This window comes from Malus sylvestris, chromosome 13, assembly GCF_916048215.2.
Source record: "Malus sylvestris chromosome 13, drMalSylv7.2, whole genome shotgun sequence".
Taxonomy (NCBI): domain Eukaryota; kingdom Viridiplantae; phylum Streptophyta; class Magnoliopsida; order Rosales; family Rosaceae; genus Malus; species Malus sylvestris.
This window is the reverse complement of record NC_062272.1, coordinates 25,804,049-25,831,184: the sequence shown is the minus strand read 5'-3', so window position 1 is coordinate 25,831,184 and position 27,136 is coordinate 25,804,049. Positions and strand designations below refer to the sequence as shown.

Here is a 27,136-nt window from a genome sequence, read left to right as displayed (position 1 = left end):
ATTTTTTATTGTGTTGAATGACGAGACTGCCCATCTCATCTTCAGATCCCACGGTGAGGATGATGAGATGGATGGGTAGAATCGTCTTGTTATCATGAGACTGCCCCGTCACTTCGTTCTGTCTTCGGCACAGACAAAGCCATGCCGATCCTGGCATGGGTGAGTGGGAGGGGGACAGTGTGAGAATGAGAGATTTCAGGTATTTGGGGGTAGGGAGAGTGATTTCAGGAATTGGCAAACCCATCCCGTGTTTTCCTCTCATCTCTGTCACACTCCTCTCTCTAGCCCTTTCTCTTTCACTCTCTTTCAGAGTCTCCATTTCTCCCAACTCTCCATCTCTCTCAACTTTAGTCCTAGCCCTAATTTGTTCTTTCATTCCTCAGTTTTCTCCATCCGAGCAATGAAAAATCGAACTGGGTTTTCAGATTATTGATGCACAGGGATTCATGGACAGAGAAGGCAGAGAGAGAGAGAGAGAGAGAGAGAGTTGATTGAGGGAGTTGGTGAGTATGGGCTTGCACAGAGGGAAGAACGCATAGAGAGAGGTCAGAGGCATGGTTCACAAAGGGGTTGATGGGTTGCAGGTGGAGAGGGGGGTTGATGGGAGAGTATTAATCTTGGATATATTCATTCTTGGTTCATTTAGTTAGTGAAGGTATTAATCTTCTGTAGATTACGACTTACATTTGGTTGTTCATCTGGTTTTGTTTTTCTTATTTGTAACACACCCTGATCAGTGGCTGCCAAGCTTACTTGAAAGGGTTTGGCATTTTAATTAGCTTAGATATAATTTGAAATTATGTTTTATACACCAGTATTCCGAATATATATTCTGGATTATGATTAATTTTCTTCTCCTTCCAAGCTTGCTTTCTATGATGGACAATGTACCCTTTTTTTTCTTAGATAAACAGTCTTTTCACTATCTTGCATGCTTCGGCAACAAAGATTAATAAAACTGCACGTCTATTATAGACAGAGAGATGTAGGGACAAGTTGGAATTGGAAGGAGAGAGGGTGAGGGAGGGATGGGGTTGCTTTCCAAAAATTTGTTTCGAATTGTTTCTCCAGTTCTTTCTATTTGTTTGGGATTGTTTCTTTTTTACTGAATTATTTTGGTCCATGCCACTAAAATCTGATTTATGCTATTAATGGCTGCTTAAATGTGACTTTTGGTATTAATTTTTTACCTTTCATGTTTATGCTGCGTTTGGATTCCATTCGAATCAAATAATGTAGTTAATCTTGATATGAATTCTCTCTGCAACAATAATTAGGGACTTTAGTTTAAATTATCACTAATTTGTTCTTGCTTTGGCCTTGAATCTTGGTTAATTTGGACTGCAAGTGGTTCTGATATGGAGGAGAAGCTGCAAGAGCTTATGATCTTGCTGCACTTAAGTACAACTGTTCTTTAACTCATATAAACTTTTCAGTAGGGTTCAAACTGTTAAGAGTTTTATGATTTTGCAAAAGCTTTTAGTAGCAGTAACTTGGTCTATTTGCAGTTGCATTATTACACTATACAAAGCTAGCAGCAGCTTAACCCCATTCACAAATACATATTTACTTCGTCCTTGGTGTCTACGCTTATTGCTGTCACTTCTCCTTTGTACTCTTCCTCCTTTTTGACGAAATTACAGTCTGCCCTCAGTCTCCGACTTTCTTTTGCAGTTACACCCCTCTGCTCTCACAGAGGGAAGCTCATGGCTGACACTGTCGCTTAGGGTATTTAATCTTTGGCATGCCATTGTCTTTATTTAATCATTCTTTGAATGAAATTCCGATAGACATCTACGTCGTAGTTTGACTTTGTTTTTCATTGCGCAATCTGAGTTGCCCCAATATCTTTTGTATGCAATTTGGTGTAGACAAGTGGTTTTTGATGATTCGGTATCTACAATTAATTACCCATACAAGCATGAGTTTCGACTGCGGTCTCGATTTTTCCTTCAATCTGCAATTGATTTTTCTATTTTTTGTTTGTTGCAGCTGTCAATTATCTGCGCATTATTTTGCTATTTTGAAATTTTGATTGCAGTTTGCTTTCTGCTGGACGTTAAACGTTTTTGTTCAATGATTATATATAGCTTCAGATGAGGAGACTAAAGAATGAGTTTTGGATCCTAATAATGGCTGCTCTTTCCTTGGAATGGGAAGTGCTTTCGATTCTTCTTCGTTTTCTTTTCTTTTTGGAAGGCATGAGTCTGAAGTTTGATCACTGAGTTTAACAAACAAATATATCGAGATATAAAAATTGAATTTAAATTTGTAAATGAATTATCTTTTTTTTTTGAGATTTGTGTTCGCATGCTAAAACAAAGTATAGTAATGATTGTTAGTTTGCTTGGACGAGATGGAATCCAAATTTATGGGACTAGAGGAGAAGTAAAAAACATTTTTTGGCCCTTTATGGATCCTACAAATGGTTAGGTAAAAACAACAAGGGTTGTGAATAATTTTAATCATTCTTTTTCTTTTATTCCAATGGATTTTTTTTATTCATTTTATCATTGGGAATAGTTTTAATCGCATCAAATAATATTTTTGAAATTTTGATTCTATCCTCTGAATCAGTTCTTTTACTTATTGGCTGAACCTTTTACTTCCCTTCCAAACTTGAAAGCAGGAGGCCAAGTCTCCTGACTGGTCCAAGGGCTAGGAGGTCAACCTTGAGCAACCTGCCAAGAGGATTTTACCGACATGGTTTGGTTTCTGAACCTCATCATGTCTCCATATATTTTTTTTATATATATATAGAATGCTTCTATCTGCAGATCAAAACACATCATTTTCTGAATTTTCAGGGAATGAAAATTCAATCAACCAGCATTGATTCTACCTAATGTTAGGTTATGCCACTGGATCTCTTATTCATAGTGGAAAAATTGAGTTCGTATCATTGGTTTGTACCTCTTATCCTATTTCTCATTTATTAAGTCTGCTAATCCTTTTTCTTCTTAATTCTATTTGTTGCTGCTGGTTCCGATATTTCATGGTCCTATCTGTGTATAATGTATTTGCCACTTTTGTTGTTCTTATCAATATGTACATCTTAATTTTTTTCAATTTGTTTCTTTTACTTAACATGGTTTCAACTTCTTGAGATTGTGAGTTTAATTAAGATTTTATCATATGATATCAAAGTTTAAATTTGATAGTTTTTTGAACCGAAATTGTGTCTTTTAATGTGAATAAATTCTGTTAACAAGGATTTTGGTCTCTAAATTTTTCGTAGTGTAATTTTTATGGTATAATTTATGTCATTGTCTTTGTTTTTGTATTTCTCCCATTTGTATGTAAATTCAGTTAATTGGTGAAATTTTTGGGCCTGCAAATTCAATGAATTGGCCAGATGGACCCATAATTAATGCAGTAATAGTTGATTTCATTTTGGAAAAACTGGTGTTGGCCAAAGAGAGGTCATGATGTCCCATATTGTATGAACTTTATGTCAATAATGATAGATTGTAAGGTAATTGAGGTTTGTGCAGACAATAACTATTAATACGAATGGATGGACCGATGTCGGGTGTACTGTTAAATTATGTAGAAGACATTCTTTCTGTGACATTGGAACCCAAAATTGGGATGCATTTAAACTTAAAGTATTATATATATGGGTGATTTCCTTCTTTTTCGTTTCTTTGATATGCATGATTGGGGAAAAGCAGGAAAGACCTACTCACACAAGATATGTATCAATGCAGGTTCTAAAGTCGATTTCTTTTTCTATATGTGTGCATATTACAGAGGCAAGGAGGATAGGGGTTGAAGTTTAAGAGATGTGTGAGATAGATTTCAAGCTTATTCAGTAAGTCTCTAATTAAGTCCGAATAAACTGCCTTCATTTCTTTTCTATCCATCCTTTAATTTTACTTGGATAATTTTATTTTATGTAATGATTTCTTCTGGGTTTTTTCCATTTCATATTTTAAATACATTGAAGGTTGAAGATGGAGACAACAATGGAATTCAGGATGCCGAGGAGAAGAAGCCTGGCATTATTACATCTTTATTTTTGAGTGAGTATCTATTTCTTTTCTTCTGATTTTGCTTCTTTCTTTTAGTTGTTGAATATTTCAAATTTTCAACTCACATGTTCATATACATTGTTGAGGAGTGTATTTTGCTATTAACAGGCCATGATTTGTAGTAATTGTTTTTTAATTTTTATGGTATTATTTTTCCCAAACCTAAAAATCATAGCAAAGCTTTTTCAAACGAATTTTTTTTAAAGTATTGCGAAATGGATAGTGGCATAAAAAATTATGTTGCAAGTAACTTGACACACTATAGTAGGTTTTCTTTTTGGCATGTTTGTGTTTCTTATTCGCATTCATGATTCCGTTATCATTTACATTTACTTTTGCATGATTTCTCATAAATTGGATGCGAATCTATTTATTGTAAAAATAACTTTTTTAGCCAAGCAAATGATTTGATTGAGCAACAGATGCATCAATCATATACCGCAAGTATGCGATGCCCAATACATTATAGTGCCTTCAAATTATCACTCTCTTTGGTTTTTGACAGATTACATTAGATTTTATTGTTTATTTGATGAAGTTCTCGATTAAGAGCATATATATTTTTCAATTTATCCCCTTTTTTGTCCCCATTTGCACGTGTTTGTTAGCACTTTGAATACCTTATCCCCAATTTTCAAGATCATGCAAAACAATGTGACATTGCCTTTCTGTTTATCTTAACATTGCCTCTCTGTTTTTGATATCTTTGTTTATCTCTCTGAGAGAGGAGTGCATTGTTGTCACATAATCACATTACATGTTTCATTATCAAACTGTATACAATTTCTTATTCTTTCACGTCTCAGACAATATAAGGATCTTGAACCCGAAGAAGACAACAAATGACAGGCAGCTATGTACTGGTGAACTATAAGCATCTGTATTTCATTACAAAATCAGGTGAAATACAGGTGTTTTTATATGCAAAAAAGTCAGGTATGGTGTAATAATAACTTTCTCATGCTATTCTATTTGATTCTTTAATCCAAGTTTTGTAGTTTTTAGTAGTCAAATTTTCTCAAGACGATTTGAGTGGGGAAAAACAATGTGAAATATATGTCGTATATATAAACGTTTCTTTTGGTTGTGAAGATACACTATGGAGCGTGTGCATATTTGAATTTTCAGTTTCCTCAAGTGTATTCAATCTCCCATTTCATTATAGAGACCTCACGTAGTACCTAATTTAAGATGCATGCTTTAGTACAATCGAATGGATAAAAAAAATACCATTGCAATGTTGGTATTTCGTATATCTTATTTTTAACTACGTTTTCTATTGCAAATTATTGCCACAACAATTTATATGCGCGATGTCCATCTGGCTATTATGCATGCATTATTTATTCTAAGTGAGGAACGCTTTAATTAGTTCCTCCCTCATTTTTCAGGTACGGAGTGGTGCTGAAAGTTTTCCTCATTATGCTCCTATGCCCAGTTGGTCGGGTGTATATGACATGCAATGAGCACAGGGACACAGATAGGTTAGTTTATCCATGATGCTGAGCAATGTCTTGAATGGTATCTGGGTTGTCACGTTTTAGATGCTTAGATCTGTGATTGAAGTGTTATCTGTAGTTTTTCTTTTTGGAATTCATAATGTTTGCAACTATAAAAAATAATATTCTTTTATACCTGTGTTTCTCTTTTCTTTTTTTTCATGAGAAATTAATTGTCATTGGCAGCACTATAGAAAACCATCTTTCTGCATTATTCTCCACTTCATACAGAATTACATGATTTTAGGTTTAATATCAGATGTCTTATATGTGTAAAATGCATGTTGCTTTTGTTTCTCAGGGAAGCAGAACATTTTTTACAATCACATCTTTTGTAATCAGCTTGGTTGAATGTATATAAAAGCTAAGCTGTTTTACTTACAAACACTGTTCACTCAGCTATCCCTTTTGTTCGTTCATGATTATGTTGAATTTTTTTCATGTTAAATGTGTCTTATTCATGTTGTTAAGGCTGTGCATTCAAGTCCCGCAGCATCGCGCTGGCCTATTACTAGTACAAAACTAAATCCACAGCAAAAGCTATAGGTACGCGACTGGAAACCTGCAAGTAAGATTGCTAGTTAGTTTGATCCAAATTTCCAGAGTTGGTATTGTTATATGGATATGACGGTTTGAGACAGTTTAATCTAATATGGTTTAACCCTAAACATTTCGCAATCGTACGTATGGATTAGACGAAAATCGATGCGGTAAATCGAGGAATGGAAATAAATAATCAGTAGCTGCCACCGAATTCAATGTTTAAACTGCGTCACTTGAAGAAATCCTGGACCTCTGAACTAAAAATTCTATAAACATTCACATCAGGATGATATAAATTTTACTTTGACTCTAAATGGAAATAATTATTATGGAGTAGTTTGCCGTGAAAAAGGAGTTGCTTTACATGCACTAGTATACATTTATTCTCAGCAATCTGCACAACAGGATGAGCAGATGCAGTTCCGGCCTAGGTAGACGCTATTTCAATCTCATATCTCCTCATGATAGGAGTACCACGTACGACGCTATATCCAGTAACAGTCTGAGAAGGATCCGAACCAAAAGTGCTGGTTCTATATGTTGGATTTGAAGTATCATAGACAGGTGCAGTAGGGTATGGAGCGACCGGCATCAAGTGCTGGAAAGGGTTAGTTGAAGGTGTAGGAATCTCAACTGCACCTTCCAACATTTTAACCACGGCACTCATCAAAGGCCTTGCCTCGGGCATATGCTGTACACACCACAGAGCTACCTTTACCATTCTCTCTGCCCTCTCTTTATCTTTCTCCTCTATTCCACAAACTACCATCAGCTCTCCTAATTCCCCCGGTTCAAACTTCTTCCATACCCACCTCGGGAACCAATCTTGGCTATCTTGAATATTGTTGTCCAGATTCCTTCTCCTTCCTATGATCTCAAACAATAGCATTCCAAAGCTGTACACGTCACATTTGTGTGTTATAGGAAACCTCAGCCAAACTTCCGGTGCAGCATAACCCGGAGTCCCTCTCCCCCCTGTCATGGTTATGTGAGTATTGTCCCTGTTACACAACTTGGCCAAACCGAAATCAGCTACTTTTGGAAAGAAGTTTGCATCCAAAAGAATATTTTCAGGTTTTATATCGTAATGGATTATTCGTTGTTGACATTCTTCGTGCAAGTAAGCGATCCCTCTCGCCGTCCCAACAGCAATTTCATGTAACTTCTCAAATCCTAAGAGCACCGCGTTGCTACGAAATAAGTACTTGTCAAGCGATCCATTTCCCATGTACTCATAAACAAGTGCTCTGAGGTGTTTCTCAAAGCAGAATCCATAAAGACGGACCAGATTGAAGTGATGGATTCTTCCGATTGTACTAACTTCCGCCATGAATTGTTCCTCGATTCTTTTGTCTGAGCTCCCATTTAGAACCTTAACGGCCACAAGGGTTCCGTTGCTAAATATCCCTTTATAAACTGCACCAAAACCTCCTTGGCCCAACAGGTTGGTGAAGTTATCAGTCGCAATGCGAAGTTGTTGAGAAGTGAACCTGATGGGCTTCTCTCTTTCCATATCGTTTAGAAACTTGTTCATTGTGAGCGTCAGAAAGTCTGGATTAACAGAGCTGCCTCTCTGATTCCTTTTCATGCAAACGACCACCACGATAACGATCTTCACCAAGATCACTACTGGAAAAATTCAAAACGCATTGATGAAAAACCATTATCAACTTCAGAAAAAAGAATGTAATGCGGAAAAGAAAGGAAACGGGGAGTGAGATATATCTTTACCCAAGCTAACAACAATAACTGCTGTCGCTCCAGAATTTGAAGGTGGCGGTGGACTCTGGTAACTCGACATTAAGAGAGGAGGTAGACCGATTTCAATAGAGTTATGAAAAGCATTCAACAAACTCTCAAATGTGCAAGAGACTAATAGCAGAATTCAGATAATTACACATGAGAAGATGCATTAGAGAGAAAGATTAAGTACAAAAGAACAAAAAGTTAAAGTTTGGTGAAGTCTCCGTTACGTTTTATATATCAATGTTATCCTTAATTTCCCATGATTCCATGGATATACGATTAATGAAAGCGTGTGGGGTATTTCTTGACGAGGATGAGATAACGAGGCCGGCTAAAAATAAACTTAAATAAGAGAGCATTAAGACCATATTAAAAGATCCAAAACCTTGCTTTGTATCCCTTCTTGGCTGTATATGAGCAAACAGACAGAACCTCCCTCTCAACTATCCGGAGCGATAAGGAAACAGCCAAGAACGGAAACATTGCCAACGACAAACGGCCTAGTCTCGTTACAAGGAAATGTCCTAGGTAGAAAACCATCATACAGATTTTCTTGGTCAACCCGCACAAAGAGGTTTTCTTGGTGATGGGGGCAACGAATCTCCAAGTTCTAGGGCTCATCCTAAGGTCAGAGTCAAGAGTTTAGGTTCGAGAAACTCATGGCATGAGCAATTTACCAGCGTAGTAAGAGTTTGACTCTCACCCGTCCCGTTAATAATAAAATTTAAAGAACAAGTGATGATAGAGAACAAGTGTTGCAAAGCACATTTTTAAAGTAGCAGGCGACCTTACATTAATGTGCATGGTTTGGAAAATTTGACTCTGATACCTGTTTCTATTATGATTATGTTTACTTTGCTAAACCTTGAATGACTAGGTTGTCTAGATCACGCTTTCAAAAAAGAAATCTACCGAATTACGGGTAAGATTGCAAACCTTGAATGTAAACGTCCATTTTTCTGACAAGGGAGGCAACATTGTCCGTTGACTGACAATCCACAGGTAGGCCACCCGACCTCTCACAGCCTCGCAAATGCCTTCATGCTTCAGATTGAGCAACGAGCATGATTAACTCCAGTCAATCCAAGTCAGTAGAGTCAGTTTTTTCTTTGGTCATGTAATTCAGCAACCATTTGTCAGTGAAATGAGGAGCAACATCACAGAGTTGGAAATTTCTGGTGCGAATGAACAAAGAGATTTTTTTTGTGGCGGATACAATCCTACGAGTATGACTGGAAGAAATTAAAAATCGACATGGCTACACCAGTTTTCTGTCCCATATAATTTATAGGCCAAAGAAGGTACTTTTCCATGAAACTAATCAGGAAAGGTTTATGCAGCTCCTTGTAGAAAGAATAGAGTAACTGTATTTTAATCAAACAAAAAGTTGGCACACTAGTATTAATTATTGTTCACAATTGCAGATATATGACCCTTCAAAATATATACATATATATATATATATATATAGAGAGAGAGAGAGAGAGAGAGACCATGAGGGATTTACATCGGCTTACCTAGGTAGACGCTATTTCCAGCTCATATTTCCTCATGAGAGGAGTAGCGCACACACCGCTATATCCAGTTACAGTATGGGATAGATAACTCTGAATCCAAAGCTCAAGTACTATTTGTTGCAACTGAAGAATTGTAGATAGGTGCATTAGGGTATGGATTGCCTGGAATCAAAGTGCTGAAAAGGGTTAGTTGTAGGTCTGGGAATCTCAATATCTCCTTCCAACACTTTTACCACACCGCAGAGCTACGGTTACCATTCTCTCTGCTATCTCTTTATCTTTTTCATCTATCCCACAAGCCACCATTAACTCTCCTAGCTCTTTGGATTCAAACTTCTTCCACACCAAACCTGGGAACCACTCTTGGCTATCAGGAAGATTGATGTCATGGTTCTTTCTCCTACCAATGATCTCAAACAATAGCATCCCAAAGCTGTAGACGTCACATTTGGGTGTTACAGAGAATTGCAGCCAAAGCTCCAGTGCAGCTTAAGCAGGAGTCCCCCCTCCCTCCTGTCATCGATATATGAGTATTGTCCCTGTTACTTACCTTGGCCAAACCAAAATCGGCAACTCTAGGAAGGAAATTTTGATCCAAAAGAACAATTCCAGGTTTTATATCATAATGGATTATGCGTTGTTGGCATTCTTCATGCAAGTACGCAATGCCTCTGGCTGTCCCAACCGAAATTTCATTAAGCTTTTTAAATATTAAATCCTCGTTGCTATCGAATAAGAGCTTGTCAAGCGAGCCATTTTCCATATACTCATAAACCAGTGCTCTGAGGTTTCTCTCAAAGCAGTAACCATAAAGACGGACCAGATTGACCCGATGAATTTTTCCAACAGTTATAACTTCGCCTTGAGTTGTTCCTCAATTCTCTTGTCCGAGCTCCCATTTAGAACCTTCACAGCCACAAGGACTCCATTGCCACATATCCCTTTATAAACTGCACCAAAACCTCCCGAACCTAACAAGTTGGTAAAATTATTTGCTATAGTCTGAAGTTGTTGAGCATCAAACCTGATGGTTTTCGCTCTTTCCATATTAACGGGACTTCTACTTCCTTTCTTATTTTCTTGTATGCTACAACAAAGATGTTGACCTTCACAACAATGATGACAATGATTACTGCAAAATGTATGAATTCACAACATGCTACTTAGAATCAAAACAGAAAGGAATAGCAGTAAGAACGAATCAAATTGACAATACGATCAGAATGGGAAAGCATGGGAATGAAGGGATGAGAGAGAGAGAGAGAGAGAGAGAGAGAGAGAGAGAGAGAGAGAGATGAGATCTTACCCAAGAGCACAACACCAATACCTGTCAATAGAACACCAGTAACAAATCACTATTATTTCTCCTGAACGAAAATACAAACAACTAACAAACCAAGACCGAAAGGAAGAGAACGGAGAGAAATCTTACACGCTCCAATGATGGCACCAAATGCTTGATTTGACATTATGAGGAGATAGATTACACTAGAACAAGGAAGAGAACGGAGAGAAATCTTACACGCTCCGATGACGTCACCAAAGAGTATCAAAGTTTATATTACAAATGACAAAATATACTAAACCTTTCTGGAGTTTCCATGACATTGGGTGTTGAGATAACAAGGCAAGCTACAAAGTGATTATTAGCTGGAACATTTTGGTTTGCTCTGTCATGTTCCGATTACAAATGAAAGAAACAAACAGAACACAAAACCAAATGAGACAAGAGAAGCAAACAACGTACCCTATCTACCGCCTAGTGTCTTGATCACGAAAAGACCAAGAAAAGCCAACGTATGAAGATCGAAGGTACCCCGTTCGCTAATATGTTTTTCATCAATTAGTAGTTTAGTACCAAATTCCAGAGACCACCCATGTTAAGAAAGTATTAACATTTCAACAGCTTACTTAACAATACTAAATTTTTAATGTCTGAAGGATTCTAAAAAATTTACCTTTCTTGAGATTGGAATTCTCGGCTTGAGCTCTTTCAACCTCCTGTTGAAGTAAGTGCACAGCTTCCTGCAGTGCATACTCTACCACTATGATGGCCCCAAGTTCCGTTTACAGCTCTCTGTGCCTGAGGTCATTTTTCATCACAATTAACTTCTTTTTCTTTACAATTCTATATAACAGAGGGTTAGATGAGTGAAAGGGGTCGGTAAGATAAGCAGCTTGGTTTTTATATACATTCAACATAACTGATATGAAAAGACATTGTACAATTAACAGGACGAAGTTGAACGTTTTTTATTACAAAAGATGTGGTTGCAAAAAATCCACTGTTTCCATAAGAAACAGAAGCAACATGCAGTTCACACATATATTGCCTCTGAAGTTTAGATGGCAAAATATATGTCCTGCAGGCTAGCCGCCCGTTTTCGCAGTTAACAAAAAACATTAAAAGTGTTCTGTTTTTGTTTCAGCAACTAAGCTTTCAAGCACTAATGTTCAAATAAAAAAAAATGCAGGACACCTATTTCCGTAAGAAACAGAAGCAAGATGCAGTCCACACATATTTTACCCTTGCAGTTAAGGTGGCAAAATATATGGCCTGTAGGCCTGTCACCTGTTTCAGCAGTTAACAAATAACAAAAACACTGTTCCATTGTTGTTTCAGCAAGTTTTCAAGCACATAGTAACTCCACGAAAACAGAATGTTGGAAGATATAAAAACAGGGCTAATTTCAAGCATAAACTATCTCTGAAAAATTAATACCTCAAGTTTGTTTTCCCAATCTACACTATAAATATTACTTAAAATTGAACCAGCCTTGACAACAAACTAAGGAAGCTCCTTGAAAAAATCTACGGTACTGTAAAACACCCCAATAAGAAGAATAAAATAAGATGCCAAGAATTCATGAGCAGCTAATTATAAGCTAAAGGAAAGACGGTCTAGTGCCTAAGAACCAACGAAGTGAAACTTTGCTTGCTATATATGGATGTGTAGTAGGCTGTTCTCTGTAATGTTAAGCTAACCCAAGTAGACTAATTATAATGATGCAAAATATATATAAATCTGACTGTTTTTTAAACTGGGATTGAAAGAATCAATACCTTGGCATAACTGTCTTCAACAATTACTGCAAGATCATCTTTCTAGCTATGCAACAAATCCAAATTGAGCACCATCGCATAATCTTGGGCTTACATTGTGGAAAACAGAAGCACTGCCAGTGTTTAGAACAATCAACGTTACTTGCCAACATCATTAGAGAGTGAACAATTAGGACCATTTTTTCTGTCCAGCCATTTTAGTTGGCCTAACTCTATGTAATTGCTTCTGATAACAGAATATTCTGTTTGATATGGAAAGCATAGTTCCTCTAAAAAAAGGCTAGAATCATTCATACCTGCCAAACCCAGAGTAATCTGGTTCAAGATGTGAGAGACCAAGAAATCAAAATTTGATTAGGCATTAGAAACAATGTTACCTTTTGGAGAGAAGGATGCTCAACCAAATGGAAGCCCAAATTTAAAACAGCAACTAAAAGAGAATCTGACGTTATAAAATCCGTGAGAAGCGTGTAGTGCGTCTAATTTAAAAAGTCTCTCACACATGTAATTGCACGTAGCAGGCCAGATTCAAAAAAAAAAAAAAAACCTTGATGCCAAAGGATTGCTCTGTCATAGAAAGTAAAAGAATAAATTGAATCAACTGAACATGCTTCTTGCCAGCCAACAAAGTAAAACACAGGGCAACAAAATCACAAATCAACATAGGCATCTCTTAAGAATTTAAATAACCAAGATTTGGATGAACTGATTGTAAGCATTTGTGCATAGATGTGTAACTATTTACATAAAACATGTGAAGAACTATCAGTTTAGAGTTTCAAAATATAAAATATTAAAATTTCCATAAAAGTATTGGGAAACAAAGTTGGCATCTCACCTTCCACAATAGGTCGACAAATCCGTTAGTTATGCTTTAGCTTCTTGTTTACCTGAAAACACAAATTCACTGTTCAGAATATCATAATTTCATGAACCAGTTCACCTTTGAATCAAGAAGAACTCCTTTGTTTTATGTATGGTACTGATAATCAACTCATAATATTCGATCTCAATTCATTTCAAACTTATATGCATTTTTTTACAATTCTAGGATCCATTTAGGCAATCTCTTAGACCATTAGTTTGTTCCCTTTGACTAAAATAAAAAACAACACATCCGCTTGCTGCTTAGTGACCTGATAAGTCAGTCACAAAGATAACATGTAGAATGCAAATATGGATCAGGAAAAAACAACAGCTATAGAATTGATTAAATAGAAGAAGAATACATACTTATTGTGAGGTTATCCCAGCTATCCACTATGACCCAGTATATATAGCAAGTAAAAACTACAGCAGCAAATATCTCACGTATATAAATCTTACATAAACTTTGTTTTTGTACAGTGTCTGCTCCCTTCAATGACAGTTTGTTTCTTATCCAGAAAAATAAAATGAGCAAGTTAATGATACTCACATGTGCAAAATGATAATCCTATGGTCTAAAGTTAATTGAGTTTTTTAGTGTAAAATCCCTAATTTCATTGCATTTCGATTGATCACAGTTCGTGACTTGTTAAACTTGATATATCCTTAGACATTGTGGGAACTTGACAGCTTAAATTTTCTTTAGTCACAGATGTGCTCATAAAAGCAAATTACAGCGACCCAATATATACTAAAAACTTGGAGAAGAGACTCAATTAGTCAACGAACAGGTGCCTCACCTTTCATGTTAAAGACCAAAGAGAGAAAACCAAGCCGAACTCTTCAAAATTCGTTGGCACACATGCATCATCGGCTCAATTGAATGTATAATGCATACTTAGATACAACCATTCAAACAATTGTTATAGATTGACATAAGCCTCCAAACTTCAAAAAAATTGAAACCTTAAAAAAGCAAAACCTTTTTTACTTCATATTTGTACTGTTTCGATTAGCTTATCTCTCTATCACTTGATTCATTCTTTCTAAAGGAAGTTCTAATCACTACCAAAACAGCTTAATAATAGTTGATTATCTCTTAAAAAAAGAGGGAGAACATGAAATAGTAACTGTACTCAAAATCCCAATTGCGTAACACATGGTTCTAATCTAAACCCTGATTCTAAAATTTAGAATTCGACACAAAAATGAAAATTGGGATGATTAGCATGGAAATGAGAGAGGGAGAAGTGTGAGGGAATCTACACATGAGGGCTTCAGATCCGGGTCCGGAGCTGGAAGCAGCAGAGGTCGCGAACTTAAAAGTATGGAAGAGGTGGGAAGGATTTTCCTCTGCGCTGCCTCATGGCCTTCCCCGTCGCTGGACCTGCTCTGGTTCCTTGCAAAAACAATGAAAATTAAATAAGAAACTTGCCGGAAACTCGGAAAACCTCGTCGAAAAAACTGGACAGCAACTTACCTCAGATTCACCCTTAACCCGTAACAAATCTTTTCACATTATTCTCTACTGCCACTCGTACTTCACTCAGTACTAATCCATATAGCTGAAAGTATGAATCATGAAGAATGATAAGTTGAAGTATATCAAATGATAAAATTGTCAACAATGAAGAATGGGACATTGACCATGGAGACACTGCAAGAAGCAAAAGTGAGCAAATTAAATAAATACCAGCATCGACCTTTAGAAAAAAGTAAGAGCAGCAACTATAAATGAAGAATGTGCAATCAACATTAAAAGTGTATTATAGGAACATGGATCTCATAACTAAAAGACACTTTCTCACCAAACAAAGGAAAATAATTGGAGATGCAATTCAATAAAAAAAAGAAGTTAGTACTTGCTTATTGCCTTCCAAAGAAGCTAATGAGTCTATCTGGTTGAAGAAGTTTTTAGCATTGCCAGTAAAAACAACAAAAATCACATCAAATTTCAAATTAATCAACTCAATAGCATGCGTACCTTAACCGCTAGATGACGAAATATTGGTTCCTCGAACGAATCGCAAAGATCACAAACACAAACCATGAATTAGAGTTCGAATATGCATCTCCCGATTTGAAACCCTAACGTAATTCCCCAATTGTCAAAATTATTCGAAAAAGAAAGAAAATTTCCAAAACTTAAAACCCAAAAACCCACTACTGTAAAAACCCCAAAAACCAAAAACCCACAAATATGCCCTCCTGAGGAACCATCCGAGATTCTAATCAGAGAAATTGCACAGAAGGGATTGAAGATTGTCACATACCGACTTGGAAGATGCAACCTTTGGGGTTCTGGCTGCTAGGGTTGAGATGTTAAACCTTCGACTAAGAAAATGACATTGGACAGCGTAGGATACATACCACTCCTGTGAAAAAGCAGTGAGACTGAGATTAAGAATTCAAAGTGCAAACATACAGATACAATAAAAGTAACTTAAATTGTGACGGTATAATGGACTCAATCTGTGAAAGCGCACAAGGGTAAGTCTCAGAACATCAATTTTCACATTGTCCCCTACATTTGACCAAAGATAAACGTATAAATTTCCAAACAAAGCAAAGAAATTGAAATTTTATCATCAAAACTAACAAATCATATTGAGACATCTTTGCTTGGTGTGTGGCAAAGCTCTAACCCACTATGGGTTTTAAATTATTCTATCCAGTTACAGTGATGGGGTTCCACTGCCAGTTGACAACTAGTCATTTAGGCATTTCCAACCGAAGGGTCCAGAGGGCCGAAAATAGCCCTAAAACCGTCTCCAACCGAGGGCTAGGCCAGAGGGCTCGGGAATCTGGGAGGGCCCCACGGAATTTCAAAGGGCCAAAGGGCTGGCTGCTTTCGTATTGTTTTTTTTATAGTTTTCCTATTGTTGTCGGTTATAACCGATAGCATTAAAGAAAAATTCTTTTTTTTTTATAGTTTTACTATTAGTGTCGGTTATAGTCAGCTAGCCGTTGCATCTAGCCATTGGTTTTTTTTTTTTTTTTTAATTTTAAACATTTCTTTTCTTCTATAAATATGGTGAAGTTCTTTCAATTCTTCACTTCATTTGCAATATTTCCTTCTTCAATATTTTTCAATATTTCCTTCAATATATTTCTCAATATTTCCTTCAATATATTTTCCAATATTTCCTTCAATATTTTTTCAATAATTTCCTTCATCTATAATATTTGTTTCAATTTTTCAATATTTCCTTCATCTATAATATTTCTTCACTTCATTTGCAATATTTCCTTCATCTATAATATTTGTTTCAATTTTTCAATAATTTCCTTCAATATTTTTTTCAATAATTTCCTTCAATATTTCCTTCATTTTTTTCAAAAAAAATGGCCTCATCTGCAATGAAATTTAAATTATGTCTCGGCGGCAATTGTTTACCTCTAACTATACTCCTACAATGGCGGATGATGAAGATGATGTTGATTATGGATATTAAATTTAAGTCGTTGTAATTTTTAAATTTAAGTTAATGTTGTTTTTAAATTTAATTTGTAGTTTTTAAATATAAGTTGTTGTTTTTAAATTTAAGTTGTTGTAGTTTTTAAATTTAAATAATAAATTATGTTTGGCCCTATAGCCCTTTGGCCCTCGGTTGGAGACGGTTTTTTATGACAGGGCTAAAACGAGCCCTCTGGCCCTCGGGCCCTCAGTTGGATACAGAGGCAAATATGGCCCTGTACTGTTCATTAAAATATTAATATCTTGAGGAATCTTGGAGGGCCAGAGGGCTAAAACGAGCCCTCTGGCCAGCCCTCGGTTAGAGATGGCCTTATACTTGATAATGTTCTCATTGATCATTCGGATAAAGCTGTTAAAATGTGTCTCTGCAAATCGCAGAAAACAAAGCCTAAACCAAATCCCTCAAATCCCACCTAAATCTTCCCACACTTCTCTCGGACACTCCCTATCCCTCTCTGCAATTCCTAAACCAAATCTCCTAAATCTTATCTGAAACACCCCCATCTCTCTACAAATCTTACAAACAAAACCCCAAACGTAATCCTTGAAATCCAACCAAACCTAATCGTGAAACCAATTCTCTCGGACGCCCCATACCATAGCAAAGGGCATTCGCAGATCTGAAGATTGAAACACAGAAAATGGTTGTGGACTGATAGTGAGTACAAAAAGGCCTCACTACTGTCCTGCTAACAGCAAATTTAAATATATAGTTCCTGATTGAAATAATCGTCACTGCATATAATAAACCTAGAAAAATCCATGATCCAATAGACTTCGCATGATGAGTATTGTTGCTAAATTTCAATAAGATAAGAGAAAATCGGGAAGAAACACCAAAAAATAACAGAATACTCAGTACAAAAAGGCAAAGGCTTGAATTTTATACTAATCTATTTGGAAACTTTCTTCTGAACCAAACAGAAGATCAAGAAGTTAATGAAGCAAAGCATCTGAAACGCCTGATCGGTTTCTGGAAAACGGCGGAGAAAAATAGAGGAACTACGTTTTTAGATGATCGGATTGAATTTGAGGCAGAGAGAGGGGAAGAGAAAGAGGGAGGAAGAGAAGCAGAAAAGCGATGGAACAAAATGGAAAACGCTGGAAGGGTCTTCCTTACCAACGACGATGAAATCCAATTGCCATTTCAAGCTCCCTCAATCACGACTTGTAGGAAAATATCAAACCCAAACATAAGTCCACTGAAATCCGAATTCAATATAATCAAACACAAACAAAATACCAAAATTATAAATAAATAAATAAAATTAAAAAAAAACTAAACTAAACAAATTAAAACTTTCAATTGAATAACCCCATAATTTAAATTACTTACCAGTAACAGATTTCTCTGAGTAATCAACTTCTCGAACACAACATTCTCCAAAACTGCCAGACACATGCAACCATATTTGATAAGAATTTGAAATATCACTCCAATCATGACACAGAACATAAACGTTTCGCGCTAAACACAGAACATAAACATTTCGCGCTAACTGTCATTTTTAAAGTAGAATGTTCAATTATATCATGATGTTAAGTACCAGTCCCAAATTTGATAGCATTCCAAATATCTGGTTCCTTGTCCTTTGACAAATCAATACACTTGGCATAGCAACCACCTTCAATGTTTGACACACCATTGTTGCTCCAGCAGTGCTCATCATCTCCAAGTAGATACCGATTATGATCCGTAGACAGAGTCGTCTTCCCAGTGCCTGCAACAAACATCCCAGGATCAGTTACACAAACACGAAAGAAACCGAAACACAAAAGATTGATGTATCCATCACCAATTGATCATTGCACGCATAAAATTATCATGATTCATACCTCTGCGTCGATATGGAATTTTATAAACTGGACAAATGGAACCCGATTTCATCAACTTCACGGTTTAAGTGCTGTAAAAATAAGCAAACACTGGCAATATGATGAAGCACATTCCAAGTATTAATACATCCAAATAAAACCAAACATTCATATGCGAATAACAATGAAGGTAGAGATTACTTGCAAAAGAGATGACTGCAATTGAGGGAATCCGCAGAACTCAGTAGACTCAAACTGCAAAACAGATGGGGAAAAATCAAAGCCATTAACAGAGTGAAGAGAAATTTTAAATCTTTAAACGAAGTCTAGACAAAATCATGTAAAATTTAGCTTTATTCAGATGGGAGAGATCAAAGGTTGCATCATTCAGCTTCACACATGGCCACAACACAATTTCAAAAACTGTGTCATCACAAAGTCACATTCTTTATCAAACTCCCACTCGGGAATCGAATAGAGGTTGAAAACGGACAAAAAGAAATACGAAGTAGGAAATATAATCAATATCATGAGTCAAAACTTGCTGCAAAGGGTGAGGGGTCAACCGTGTGACTTTTTGCCCCTTAACCTCGGCCAAATAACACAATAACATAAAATGTACGGTTGAAGATTTGATAAGCAGTGTACAGTACATAACCAAACCTGATAATATATGTCTTTGACAGATACAAAGACGACTTTACGCAATTTATGAGTCCGAGATGTACGTGTAAGCTTGCCATTCATGACTCAACCTCCTACCTGTAAGCTTTTCTCTCTCTCTCTCTCTCTCCTCCTCTCTGCCTCTCTGCAAGCCGCATGCCTTCCCCTCACCAAATCCCTATCTCTCTCCTAACGGCATGGTCTCACCGAGTCCCTCTGCAGCTCACAGAAGGAAGGGAAATGAAAGTCTCCCTAACCCACCCAATCCGTTCAAAACCCTGCAGACTAAAACGACCATCGCACCCCTGCCTTTCCACGATTATCAGCTTCGTAAATAAAGTGAAATTCACTCCAAATCACTGTTCATTTGTACAGTGCAATGTCCCCTCCTTTAGACTAAAGTAATAGCGTTATGCGAGTTTCAGGAAGCACACGAATTGTCAGACTCAGACCAGCATATGAACAACTGTCATAGGCCACGATTGATGTTGTAAAAGGATTCTTGGGAAGGGGCCACGACCATTAGGGGAAAACCAAAAACAAAAAAAAATACAAGTACTGCAACTGAGAAACAGCCATTCCAAGCGTAATATTTGATAATTTGATAACCAAGTATTTATTTGGTCTAGTGATTTTTCTCTTTCCGATGTTCAGAGAGGTCCCGAGATTAAAGTGATACTTCGGAATAATTTATCACCTTCACCACTCTATCATGCACTAAGTTACCTCATCCACTTTGCATGAGAGTGAGTTCAAACCCTGTGAATGACCATCTAATAACATCTAATCTACAAAATCTATCGCTTGATCCAAGAAAAACGAAACACACCCCGCCCCCCGCCTTCCTAAAAGACTTAAGACAGTGCATGGTTATGATCTAGTTGATGAAAGCGAGCTTTCCAGGGACTGATTTAGTTGATGGAAACGAGATTTCCAGGGACTGACCCAGCTCTTATGTGACTGACGTTTAGAAGTGAATCAATGATGACAAACAACAAATAGATCACAATAAAAGCATCTCCTACAATCACAAGCCACAAATTATGGCTTTCACGAAAAATACAAATACACCAATAAGCCGAAAGTGCAGAACCCACAAGTACAACAGCAACAACAATCAGCTGGCAGCTTAAAGGAGTACATAAAGAAAAGTTCGGTTGAAACCATGGACTCAGATGGCTTATAAATTGTTAGACAACCAAATTCAGCTGTTGCAGCAGGCGGATAATTGCATTAACCGGAAACCCAGAAGTTGGTTGGATTCTACAGATTCAGATGCACTTCTACTCCATATATATGTATATATAGTATACTCAAAAGATGTCTGCACGAGCTCTCTCTTGCAATTAATTCTGCAAACCAACGTAAATTCCCAGTTGAAACATAAGGGGGTATTTAAACATCATGTTATCTTCACCCGTCCAGAAACCATGTTACACACTCTGCATTTTGCTAGATATCTCTTTTGGTTTTGCATCGTCCTTTTCCTGTAATCAAGTAAAAGCATCAAGTTGTTGGTTACAGATAACAGCAACAAAGGTCATTTGTAATCAAGTAAGCTAAATGGTACCGTTGTACTCAAGTTAGCAAAAACATACCCAAAAATGAAAAACATATGCACAAAATCCTTGGAGATAAGGAAACCAACTTAAGAGTTAGACATGCTTATTTCCAAACAAGTTTGGGGTTCAAGGGGTTATGGTTGTTAGACTAGGCACCCTTACATTATCAACCTGCCCCAGTAAGTTTTCTGGGGGTTATACCAAGGATAGGGATTTCAATCAAGGACAAGTATCTGTTATGGTTTCCATGTCACTTCAGCGGTAGGCAACAGCAAACACGGGTTTCCATGTCACTTCAGCGGTAGGCAATGGCAAACACGGGTTTCCATGTCACCTCAGGATTTATATCAGAATAAGTTGAGAAACAATGCCGAAGATGATGCAGAAATAATAATAATGTAACACAGGTTCATAAGAACAATCTTAAGGATCAGCTGCTATAAGGCTGAATGTCTTATTCACACAAGTTTATCACTCATTGGTCACAATTTCAATACTTGTATTACATCTCAGACATGTTCTGACATCACAAAACAAAATGGGGACGTGGGGGTTGTTCTTGTAAAATATTTTACAATTGAGTATTAATTTTCCCTTACGACATCGAAAGTATGAGGAACTGATACTACATTATAATGGATCTTTGATATTCTATATCGTATATTTGAATCATTTTATTAGAACAGGCTAGTCTTAAGTTGGATACTCTTGGTCCAACAAGTGAGTATATCCTAATTTTATGTCCTTTCTTTCATCATTGCATACTCTCCCAGTTGTAAATTTCTAATAAAAAATAAAGGACGTTCTGAAAAAACAAAATAACAACCTTTTTTCTAACCAGATGACTTAAAACCCTTGATTTTCATGGCACTGGTCTTAGGCACTGTTCTAAGAATCCCAGCCTAGTGTCATTTAGGCCCTGCCTAGGCGACTAGTCACCGCCCGATTATTCCCTAGGCGTTTGAAAATTAAGAAAGGACGCATAGACCTGTCTAGGCGCCTGCCCAGTACACCTAGACGCCTCCTAGGTCATAAATCTCACTTAGATAGAAAATAGATAACTTTCATTTTGCATTCTATTTTTTCAATAAATTGTAAGAAACTTGTTGAATACTTGAATGATCACTCATTATATGCTTGTTCCCATGTTTTCAATATGTCCTAATACTTGATAATCTACATGTCATTCAATTTTGCAATTTATGTATCTCAATCCAATTATGTATTTATTTTCAGTATAAGTAGACATTTAATTATATGTTATATAATAAATTTAATTAAAATATATAATAATAATAATAATAAATAAATAAAACCACCTAGGCCCCCGCCTAGGCACTAGGCTCTGCCCACCGCCCAACTAGCGCCTAACGTCTTTTAGAACCTTTGTCCTAGGAAGACATTTATAAATGCAAAACCGGAACATTAACGAAGAACTCAGGACAAGAAAAATAATCCATTGATTGAACTCAGTTGCTTATATCAGCATCAATAAACATCTGCACACTTCAATCTATTAAATGCTCAATCCAACAACATATCAATCTAAGCCACTAAACAGTACAACATAAAAACGCAACGAAAAGTAAACAAGCATTACGAATGCAAGCAAACGAATGCTTACCACTCCCTTGCTCTGGTAATAATCATCTAGCGCCCACTGATATTTTGACTGATTTAATCCAAACCAGCGTGCCAAATGGTCGTCCAAACTTGAATGAGCTGCAACATAACCAAAGAGCCACCCTTAGCTGTAGTTCACTAGGGAAGAACATATCAGTAAAAGTATTCACCAAAACTCTGCCTAAAAGACTTCACAAGATGCAGGATTGGCGAAACTACAAAACAAAATTCAGCTTGCGGAACTTTTGTTTTAAGTTTCTGCAAACCAGACACTGTATAATCTCCTATCTAGTTTCTCAGAAACCTAGCAGGGGTTGTAAGATCACCAATGGTCCCTGCATACTTTCGGCAAGCAAAAAGAAAACAATAAAAACATCGATCCAATGGAAATTTAATCTTCCTAACAAATAAAATTATTTACCCCACAATTCACAATAAGATCTGGTTGGCTTTCCTTGATTAATTTCATGCCAAAATCCCAAATTATCCTTCCTTTTCCTCCACTCCCCCACCCACAACCACAGAACAACCAAACACCACACAAAAACATAGTAAAACAAAGACACGCATTACCCTTCTGCACTTTGGTGACCGCATTCTTCAAAATCCCCAACACCGAGCCATCGGACGAGGAATCCGAAGATACGGCAATGGGCTTCAGCAATTGCTGAGGCGGCGGCTGGACCGGGGGCGGGGCCACCTTCTTGGGGGACTCAAAGACCGGCGCGGCCACCTTCCGGGGAGATTCAAAAACCGGTTCGGGCGGCGTCATAAAGACAGTGTAGGGCCCAATCTTGCCGATCATTGGAGGGGGAGTGGAGTCCCTGTTGATGGCCATCTGGGTTGTGTTTGGTTTGGAGGAAGATGGGAGAGAAAGAGAGGGAAGGTAAGGGATCTTCGTGGGTTTTGAGTGAGAACTGAGAAGGGGAGTGGAGTTGCTTTAAGTTAGAGAGACCGAGTGAAAGTAGTGAGCTGGTGGATGGGAGGAGGAGTGGTGTCGACTGCACGCAACCCCAAGCGGTCATATCTTTGTCTTTGTGGGTATATTTTTAAGTAAAGTAATTTTCCTAGTTGGTAGATGTGGAATGGACCGGTGGGAGTGTACCCATCTGTACCCGTATAACTCGGGAGTTTGCTTCCACTTGACAGGCAGCCTATAGCGTTTGGCAGTGACGTACATGAGTACATCTCCATCTGCTCACACGAGTTTGGTTCCTCCAAATTGCCCAAGCCTATCAAAATTCCCTTGTCATCGTCACGGCCATTGTCTAGCTTTGGAGCGTGCTTGTTTGTGGCGCTGCACTTCTTGGGGTTTTAGGAGCAACCTCTGCACTTTCCTTCTCCCTTTTGAGATTGAGTTCCAACTTCTTGGGGTTTTAAGAGCAACCTCTGCTCTTCCCTTGTTAGTTGCAAATCATGTTAAAGAAGGTGGATGCTTACCAAACCCAATCCAAAAGGTAAGAGGCCAGACACTAGGATTGACTGCAAGGCAAAAGTTGAATTGTCGAAGGCAAATGATCATGATTAGTTTGTTGTAACAGTTTTCAAAGAGCGACATAACTACTATATGGCAAGCGCCTCACACTTATTTAAACCTTATCGTCAAGTTTATAAGGCAAAAAAGGTGATGATTGAACAATGTTTATAGGCAAAGAAGGTGATGATTGAAAAAATTGCAAAGATGAATATTGCCATAAGTAAACAAGTGGATTTATTGGAGGTACAAAGTGGAGGAATCGAAGATATTGGTTGCATCCTTAAGGATATGTTTCATGCCGAGACGGACTTGCGAGTATTAGTAATAAGAACTTAATGGATCTACACCATGTGAGGTTGATATTGAAGAAACAACGGAGTTGAGTAAGGACGACTAGATAGTTTAATTGTTTTTTGCTAGAATTAACTAATATGTTAATTAATCAAATGGATAAGTTCGTTTTAGATCTCATGTTAGTTTCGGGCCCCAAGGTTCATTGGGCTTTAAATAGTCAAGCCTAATAACTTGAGTTGTATGACAACTTAAATCACAAAAGAGCAAAAGGCTCACTAACACCTAATGCCCCGGTCATTGAGGATAATTACATTCATGCCACTCAAACGTGAGTGGCTATAAAAGAAAATTTGTATGCCAAATTTCATTGGGGTTACATGAGGGAATTGGAGAGAACAAAAATGCTCTCCTTCCACCTCTAGGAGGACGGCCACTTGGGCGGATTTTAACTAGCATCAAAATACTTCCAAGTCACTCATCTCTTTTTCATTCACCTCATGGATGTGGATACATAGAGGTTTCCTTTCCTAGGAACTTGGAGAATCCATTCTTCTATCATCCACCAAGAAATCCATGGAGCAAAGAAATTATGAATAAATGCCATCTCTCATGGGTGATTAACATTTGCTTATGCATAGAGGATTCAACAAATGTATAATAAATCTCAACTCCTTTCTTTAATATTTGAGTTGAGTCTTGAGTCACAACTACTAGGCTTTGAATTTAATGGGTAAAGTTTAAATTTGAGTACATACAAGCATGGTTCCGCCTTTAATTACTAATTGCATGTGTAGATGTTATTCAAATGAACTTAGTAAAATCAAATTTTTGCTTCAGAAGGAGATGAACAATTTTGGAGTAATATGTCAGAAAAAGAGCTAAGCAACATTGAAAACATGACAGAAGCTTAGAACAGATGACAACAGATAACTAAAAGATAGAAAAGTAGCACAATAATATAACAATGTAAAATCTCCTACAATAGCATAATGCATGACTACGTACAATAATTCAAGTATCAATATAAAAATATAAGCATCATTGTAGTCTTTTAAGAAATCCTCCCTGGGGTTTACTTGTACACAAAGCTCAAATTTCCTTATTTACATCATAAAGAAATTTCCTTATTTACATCATATAGAATGAAACATCTATATATATATATATATATATATATTATAATATAATGACCCAAGTGAACAACCACATAAAAAATTACAAGCTCAAATTTCCTTATTTACATCATAATTTCATAAAGAAATTTCCTTATTTACATCATAAAGAATGAAACATCTATATATATATATATATATATATATATATATATATATATATATATTATAATATAATGACCCAAGTGAACAACCACATAAAAAACAATATTTACAAGACTCCCCATGTCCACCAGTCAAGGGTTGTTGCATCATAAAAACCTTGATAGGAAAACTTAGTGGATAAAACCAAAGCAAAGGGAAATTACTACAAGCTCTTTGTGAATAATTGATAAGGTGTTGGACACACTTATAGCTGGCCCTACTAAAACCTGTTGAATTATAGAATCCCATATTGGTCGTATGAAAAATAGTATACAATTGATATATGAGAGATTTCACTCCTAATATCACTGAAACATTTTGTGATAAAATTCATCCATTAGTAATAGATTGTTAAGTAGGTATAATATTAATGATGTTGGTGGTGGACTATATTGACCTGAAAAGTTTATCATAGTATGAAAGCAGATTATTCTCTCAACACATCATGGGCCCAAGTTACTAGCACGAATCATGCTTCCTCAAGTTCAAATTTTAAAAGTTGCACTAACTCCACCTTAAGGGTATTAATTAAACAATTGGGCCCTTGAAAAAGTTGGCATTGGCTCAAATGACTGAATACTAACTGAGAAAATTGGGCCTTTGAAAAGATTAGCATGGACTCCAAAGATTGAATACCGACTAACTAACCGGACTCTCAAAAAGATTGGTGTTAGCTCTAGTATAATGACTTGAACAGTTCTCAATATGGGAATTGGTTTCTCTTGTGACCCAGTGGAGACCACTCATAAAGGGGCATGTTAGAGTATAAGATCTCACATCGGTTGTATGACAAAATAACATACAACTAATATATGAGAGATTCCAAAATATCACCGAGACTTTTTGTGATAAAGCTCAACATCTAGTAATAGATGGTTGAGTTAGAACAATATCACTGGTGGTGAACCATGTTGGGTCTAAAAAAATTTATCTACACCTTACATGAAAACGGAGTAGGATAACATTTTGATCGAAAGGAAAAAGGATGTGGCGCACTATGTCCGGTAAAGTACATTATCGAGGACACTCCCCGGTGAAAAACTTCATTCGACAAAATAACTACACGTGAAAGAAAGTAAACCTTGATTTGGTTCTCGTCATTGTTGAGTTTGAAAGAGTCAAAATCTATTCAAGGAAGTAGAAGTTGTTAGTACTGGTTTAGTACCGAGGTGCTTTTATAAAAAGTGGGTATAAAAAAAAAACTGAGCTAAAAAATATGTTTGGTAAACACTTAAAAACAACTTATTTTCACAGTTTTGGGTGAAAAAAAAAACTAAAAATGTGTAGTAGCAAAAATGAGCTTATTCTCACAGCACAGCATAAACAATTTTTTTTTCAAAACATAGCAATACCAAACCAATCCTTAGTGGGAAGTAGGAGAGTTTATTGGGAGTGAATAACAATAGCCTTTTGTATTCCTGCAATGGCCAGAGAAATACCAAAAGAATTAAAAGTATATTACAAACAACCTGTCAGTGTATTAGTTACACATAATTGCATATGAATTGTAGCAAAAATACAAAGAATAGCCCCCAAAGGTTATTTGTAGCATTGAAAGAGAGTCGTTCCACTTGATTTTCGCGAGTTTTCAGCTAAAATTAATAAAATAGCTAGCCTGTAAGAGGGCTTACGTAGCAAG

General features: G+C 36.8%; 3 protein-coding genes, 1 long non-coding RNA gene and 1 pseudogene across 22 annotated transcripts in view; 1 reads left to right on the top strand and 4 right to left on the bottom strand.

The window, feature by feature from the left end:
• The window catches only part of LOC126597751 (uncharacterized), a 55,668-nt gene that overhangs the window by 19,621 nt on the left and 8,911 nt on the right, over positions 1 to 27,136 (bottom strand). The gene's annotated exons all lie outside the window — the stretch shown is intronic.
• Positions 1,054 to 5,996, top strand: LOC126597755 (uncharacterized). The gene is made up of 8 exons (XR_007614318.1): positions 1,054 to 1,401; positions 2,042 to 2,433; positions 2,630 to 2,706; positions 2,808 to 2,905; positions 3,711 to 3,814; positions 3,950 to 4,025; positions 4,841 to 5,518; positions 5,835 to 5,996. It is a non-coding gene; the product is annotated as an uncharacterized LOC126597755 (long non-coding RNA).
• Positions 6,310 to 15,920, bottom strand: LOC126597749 (rust resistance kinase Lr10-like). 17 transcript variants are annotated; one of them, XM_050264564.1, is made up of 12 exons: positions 15,254 to 15,895; positions 14,750 to 14,834; positions 14,536 to 14,668; positions 13,241 to 13,292; positions 12,403 to 12,515; positions 11,298 to 11,422; positions 10,926 to 11,163; positions 10,772 to 10,827; positions 10,646 to 10,666; positions 8,759 to 8,929; positions 7,808 to 7,862; positions 6,310 to 7,705 (listed from the first exon to the last, which is right to left on the bottom strand). In XM_050264564.1, the coding sequence occupies exons 10-12, from the start codon at positions 8,798 to 8,800 to the stop codon at positions 6,504 to 6,506; spliced, it is 1,299 nt and encodes a 432-aa protein (XP_050120521.1). In that variant the 5' UTR covers positions 8,801 to 8,929; positions 10,646 to 10,666; positions 10,772 to 10,827; positions 10,926 to 11,163; positions 11,298 to 11,422; positions 12,403 to 12,515; positions 13,241 to 13,292; positions 14,536 to 14,668; positions 14,750 to 14,834; positions 15,254 to 15,895; the 3' UTR covers positions 6,310 to 6,503. The 17 variants fall into 17 exon arrangements, 16 of the variants coding, with proteins under 16 accessions (XP_050120521.1, XP_050120522.1, XP_050120523.1 ...); XM_050264565.1 differs by having other exon boundaries at positions 10,772 to 11,009; positions 11,087 to 11,163; XM_050264566.1 differs by having other exon boundaries at positions 10,772 to 10,989; positions 11,087 to 11,163.
• On the bottom strand, positions 17,624 to 20,108 carry LOC126597752 (uncharacterized; annotated as a pseudogene).
• LOC126597753 (uncharacterized) lies at positions 20,208 to 23,439 on the bottom strand. Its single transcript, XM_050264585.1, has 3 exons — positions 22,984 to 23,439; positions 22,412 to 22,509; positions 20,208 to 20,712 (listed from the first exon to the last, which is right to left on the bottom strand). Exons 1-3 carry the CDS (start codon positions 23,246 to 23,248, stop codon positions 20,659 to 20,661), a joined length of 417 nt encoding a protein of 138 aa, XP_050120542.1. The 5' UTR covers positions 23,249 to 23,439; the 3' UTR covers positions 20,208 to 20,658.